This window comes from Trichogramma pretiosum, unplaced genomic scaffold (genome assembly GCF_000599845.2).
Source record: "Trichogramma pretiosum strain Unisexual culture from Peru unplaced genomic scaffold, Tpre_2.0 scaffold46, whole genome shotgun sequence".
Taxonomy (NCBI): Eukaryota; Metazoa; Arthropoda; class Insecta; order Hymenoptera; family Trichogrammatidae; genus Trichogramma; species Trichogramma pretiosum.
Window position 1 is genome coordinate 780099 of NW_019641609.1, and position 5706 is coordinate 785804.

The window sequence follows — 5706 nt, forward strand, 5'->3', positions numbered from 1 at the left end:
ATTAGTAAAATAATAGGTTTCAATTTAATTGAAAAGTACAGTATTCTTAAATTAAAAAATCTCAAAATATGTATGCATTTATACGTCATCTTAATAAATTTTTATATTAAAAAATGAATTATAGACGCAATTTCAAAGCTGTATCAAGTTGAGGCACTCTTTTTTTACAGTAAGTGCTAAAGTAATCTGAAAAATAAATTAAACCAAGAGAAAAAACTGATAAACTGTAAGAATACAAGAAACACAAAAAAACATATTTCCTTCGCAGGATGCAATTTTTGAAATTTTTTACTAATTCTTATGAACTTGGTCTTTAATTCAAGCTTAGCGACTTTTATACTACTCCAAAAAACTTTTCCAACGACAAAATAAAACAAAAAAAAATAAATAAATAAAAACATTAGGGAAATCGAAAAAAAACTTTTTTTAGAAAACGTCCTATTCTCAAGGTATAACAATCGACATGCATGCACCCATCTGCAAGAAATTAAGAAAATTGGCAATAGCTTTGAATTGCACGCTGCACGTGATGCACCAATCAAGCAAATCATTACGTTTCCAATGTTTATTTTGGTGAGACTCAAAATATATCGGTGTCGATGTACTTACGTAATTCACTTATATAATCATTTGTTCCAGCTCCTTATTGACTGAAACGAAATTCGGTGTGCATAAATCATGCGCGTGGCATTATGAGTTTTAATAAAATGTTTTTTTCATAACGCCTGACAAATGCGCATCAATTAAGACTAATTTAAAAGTTTGTCAAGTGAACAAATATTAACTTGTATAATTATGTAACAATTTATTACAATGATTAATCTTATATTATAATATATTATATATAACTAGTACTTGAACAAATACAAGTATGTTAGTAAATATAGGGCCTAGTTCTATACCTATAAAAATCTTGACAAATATTCTGAAACAAATTTTACAGTTATCTTAAATTTTGGTTATTTTGATTCTATTAGTTATATTGGCAAAACGAATCAAGTACAATCTTTATGTCTTATTTTTTATATATTTTTGTCTTTAAAGTGGAAATTAAATCGTCAATTAAAATTATTGAGGTTTAGAAACGACTGATTTTAATTATTTTATTTTAACAGCACAAGTATTTAAAAATCTCATTGCTGCTCGAAAAAGGCTTCAGTATTGACCTTTTTTTCACCTGATGATTATCGATAGTTTGATTTTTCTCGTTCCAATTTCTAATTTCAAGATTTAAAATCTTTTAAACTATTTTATATGGACACAGATTCGATACATTTTATTTTGAATAGAGCATAAGAATGATTCATAAAAATTAAGAAACCGTCCGATGTAATGAGTTCAATTGGCATATAAGATGCAAATGTTATCCTTTTGCGTAACGCATTTCAGCAGATGTCTCTCTCGTTGAATTAAAATCGAACGATTCAGCTGAATTATCTCTCACGCTTTATGACGAATAAAAATTTGTTACTGCAAACCCGTGACACATGATCAGCATACATTATGCAACTTCGTGTAATTCCATTTGTTGACATAATATAGGTAGGAAAAAGTTATCATAACCTCGTCGAATGAAAATCAATTTCTTTGCGTAAAGAAAGGAGTTGATTAAACTTATAACTCGTAATTCATCCATTTTTAGCCTTGATTCGAAGATTCACGAGCTTCTAGAAGCCGTAATACCCTATTACGGAGATTAATTTCTTTACGACGGAAAATGCTGTAATCGTTATCAAAGCAGCGTTCATCCGTCGACTCGCTGCACCGACGATCTGTTTGCATACCTTATTTTCGGTCGATCGTAAACAGATGAGTAAACTTTTCTCTCCTTCTCTCTCTTTCTCTCTCTACATCGTCATAAAACGAGCCCACTACTGCAATTCGCCAAGTATTATATAAAGTGACAGTAATCGGCCAAAGCAGCAGATTCACAAGTCAGTAGTCAAGATGAAATTAACGATTTGCTTTTTAACTCTGTTGGTGGTGAGCTACGCCCTGGCCCGTAAGTATAATGATCCAAGTGCATCGAAAATTTAATCTTTAAGGTGCCAACTTACTTACATCATTGTGTTTTGTCGAATTTGCAGAGGAGTCAGCTGAGTCTTCAGCCGAGGCAGAGGAGTACAGACACAACAATCGTCACGGACATCGTCACGGACACGACAACCGCCAGAAAAACAACCACGGAAATCGCAACAAGGACAACCACCACAAACACGAGCACCACGAGCATCATGAACACCAGGATCACGAGCATCACAAGCACCACGAGCACCACGAGCATCATGGACATCGGGAGCAGGAGCAACAGGGACGCCCCGAACATCGCCCCAACCAAGGTAGACCCAACAACAACAACCAGCAGCGACCTAAGCAAGAAGAAGGCCGCAGACCATCGGGTCCCCCAGCCGGAGGCAGACCACCGGTCGACGAACCAAAAGTAGTCGGTGTAGGTGGCAGATGGCCCGTGGGTGGCCAGCACAAGCCTCAACAGAGCCAGGAAGGCGTGGCTATCGCCAATTCCGAAGCTAAAGCCATCGCCGACGGTGGCCGTCGCCCACCAGTGGTAGCTCCTACCCACCTCGGTGGTGGTGGTGCTGGTTCCGGAAGTCTCGGCGGAGGTCTGGGTGGAACCCTGGGACACCTCGATGTACCCCTCAATGTACCGTCCGGCTCGGCAGTGGCCCAGGCCAACGCCGTCGCTAAGGCTATCGCCGAGTAAACCATGTGTCATAATAATATAATTGTATATCTTTTTTTACATTGAAAATTAGTGTATGATAATCTTAATAAATATACATCTCTGTAATTCTTAAAGTCGAGAGTTGTAACAATTATTTAATTGTTCGCCACCCGTTATAAAATAACTTGTTTCGCACCTGTACGCGAACGATCGGTTCACGCAGCGCCTGTGCGGCTGGCTTTGTTGCAAGCGCCGAGAGTCGGCTGGCTCGTACTGGCTCAGGCGGCAGTGGCAGTGATGTCCCGCGCGCTTTCTTTGACTTTACTTATAAATTAAGAAGGTAAAATAAGGAACGAGCGATTGCCGAATGCGATTCTCTCTCTCTCGGCTCGCGAACACGGAAAAAGAGTCCGGGCAGCTAATGTGCGACCATGAAGGATCTTCAAAGTGTTACAGATTGACACTAAATATAAATAAGCTGTGCGCGCTGCAGTGCGACGGGGGCCCTGTGTGCCGCCGCAGCAGCACACAGGCACGTCTCGCGCAAATATATACTTTCTCTCGCTGTACTCCATGATATGCATGCGCGCGGCATGTGCATATACGTATGTATGTATGTTTAATGCATACGCGTGAACTAAATATTTCATATTAAAAACCGAGCGTAATCGCGTTTGTTGCGGAGAGTCAGAGAGAGAGAGAGAGAGAGAGAGAGAGAGAGAAAAGAAGTGCACGTACGAAAGTAAAAAATCATCATACACGTACTACGGCTCGAAGAAGAGAAACGACGACGAGGACGAGCCACGCCCATTATCATCGTCGTCCTCGTCCAAGTTGGGCAGGTCGAGAGAGTCCGCAGAGAAAGAGAGTGAGAGAGCAGAGCAAAGAGCAATCATTATCGTCCAATTTTCTCGCCGAAAAATCGCGCGCGCTCACGCGATTTCATATCCACACACACATGTACACACATACATGCAGTGCGGTGCATTGCGGGGCATTATTGCCCCGTTTGCCATTCACTCTCTTTGCGAGCGGATCGCGAGTGCAAAATTCCCATGCGCACCTTGCGCGCACACACACACACACACACACACACACAGTACTACACCTTACTCGCATGCTGCATTCGATATCACATACGTATATATCTGCCCTTTCACCTGTTGTGCGCGTTTACGAATATAATCCCGCGACGAATGCTTGGCCGAGAGAAGAAAAAGAAGAGAGAAAAACCAAGGAAAAAAGGAGAAAAAAAAGCTGCTGCCTGAGAGGAGCTTACATATACTGCATCGGTAGTTGTGTATATACGACGGCGACGACGACGACGGCCTATGTGGTGCCTCTGCTGTATGTATATACGAGAGCCGATACATACGCCGTGGGCGCTGTTCCGCTGACCTACTGATGATGATGATGTGATGCGACGAGACTCGGCACATACACACATACAACTTCAGGACTCGAACGACTACGATGAGTCGTATGTGTGTACGGCTGTTTACCGGCTGGCGCGTGGATTCCGCGCGTTTCTTTTTATACAAACCGCGCGCGCGATTACATGCGTGCGGCTATATCGGTATATATGTGGTGGCGGCGCGATCGCTGTACGCATACACGCATGTATCGCATGTAATTTGCTGAATTGGAGTATTGCTGCGATCGGAATGTTTACCGATTCTTTTTTTTCTCTCCCTTTGTATATTACGTATGTATACGCGAACGCGCCGCTATAATTGAAGAAAAAACAGCTTCGATAGAGGATCGCGATGACGATATATAGAGCTCGTGTCGTGCTTTCGGGTGTGTGTGTGTGTGTGTGTGTGTGTGTGTGTGTGTGCGTAAGGGCACGAGGAGTAATTAAAAGATGCCACACACATGCGTCTCGTGCGTGCGCCGCGAATACCAATACCGAACTCGATAGCGGAGTTATCATAAAAACGTCCGTTTCGCGTATAGACCTGTGTATAGACCTTTTGACCTGCGTTATAATAAAGTAAATAGAAAGACCCGATCGGAATGAAAGTAAGACAAAGTCGTATTTATGTTCATACTTATTAAGTATGGAAAAGTAACGTAAATCAGCTGAAAAATCTATTAGTCGTATAATGCGCACAGCTAGCGACATTTGCGTATACGCGCGCTGCAGTCGCGGATCATTTCGCGATAAAATCTATTTGGCTTACATTATCGTATATGTATGTGAGCGTATAATGTGTGTATACGCGGCTTGTTAGCGTCGTCTCGAGACATATCCTCATCCCGTAAAATACTCACGCAGACTCATGGCCCCCGCGAGTTCGAACTCGTGCTCAGCATCAGCATCAGCGGCGGCAGATCGAGACTCTCACCGAAAATCTCCTCGCGCATAATTTCCCCGCAAAACGGGCATAATTCAAGCTTGCCTGTGCACCGCGCACTGCATATAGCAGCAGTAGCAGCAGTAGCAGCTCTCGAACGCGCAAAACTGGGCCGTCGTGTTCTTCCTCGTATTAGGATCCGGCAGGCAACGGCTGACCCAAGCAATCACAAGAAAGATAGAGAGAGAGAGAAACAACACAAGCCAGTATAGCATGTATATCTGCGCATACTAATTGAAAGCGAACTGCGGCAAAGTCAAGAAGCCCCACGAAGAGAAGAGAGAAGTGCATTGTGGCGAAGCGAACAAGACTTTGACGTACTTTCGGCGCTGATTTTAACGAGACGACGTGCACGTGAAAAGGGGGAAAAAAGCAAGAGGAGACAGTCGAAGATCGGAGCATTTTGATTTCATTTAAAATGGATGTAAGCTTTTTTTTGGGCGCTATATAATAAGGGAGGCAGCAGTACACACACACAGGCGCGCGCGCGCGCACACACGGGTGTGTGTTGTTTTGCTTTATTTCGCATTTTTTCGCGTTCGAGAAACAGTTATAACCCGAGCAAGTATACTTTTTGTATATAGCCGATTCTCCGTGAAATCGAGTGGCTGAAAAATTTGCGCGAGAATTATCTCGAAAACGAGACTTTAAATCGTGTAGAATAAT

The 5706-nt window shown here is 42.3% G+C and overlaps 1 protein-coding gene across 1 annotated transcript; it reads left to right on the forward strand.

Moving 5' to 3' along the window:
* The first annotated feature begins 1921 nt into the window (after positions 1 to 1921).
* LOC106654490 (forkhead box protein B2-like) lies at positions 1922 to 2722 on the forward strand. Its single transcript, XM_014374408.1, has 2 exons — positions 1922 to 2002; positions 2088 to 2722. Exons 1-2 carry the CDS (start codon positions 1948 to 1950, stop codon positions 2720 to 2722), a joined length of 690 nt encoding a protein of 229 aa, XP_014229894.1. The 5' UTR covers positions 1922 to 1947.
* Positions 2723 to 5706: the final 2984 nt, after the last annotated feature.

What these genes read in the sequence shown, in the direction of transcription:
- LOC106654490 (XM_014374408.1), top strand. Translation starts at nt 1,948, where the DNA reads ATGAAATTAACGATTTGCTTTTTAACTCTGTTGGTGGTGAGCTACGCC. An exon ending in GGTGAGCTACGCCCTGGCCC is followed by an intron (nt 2,003 to 2,087) that starts GTAAGTATAATG and finishes TCGAATTTGCAG; the next exon opens with AGGAGTCAGCTGAGTCTTCA.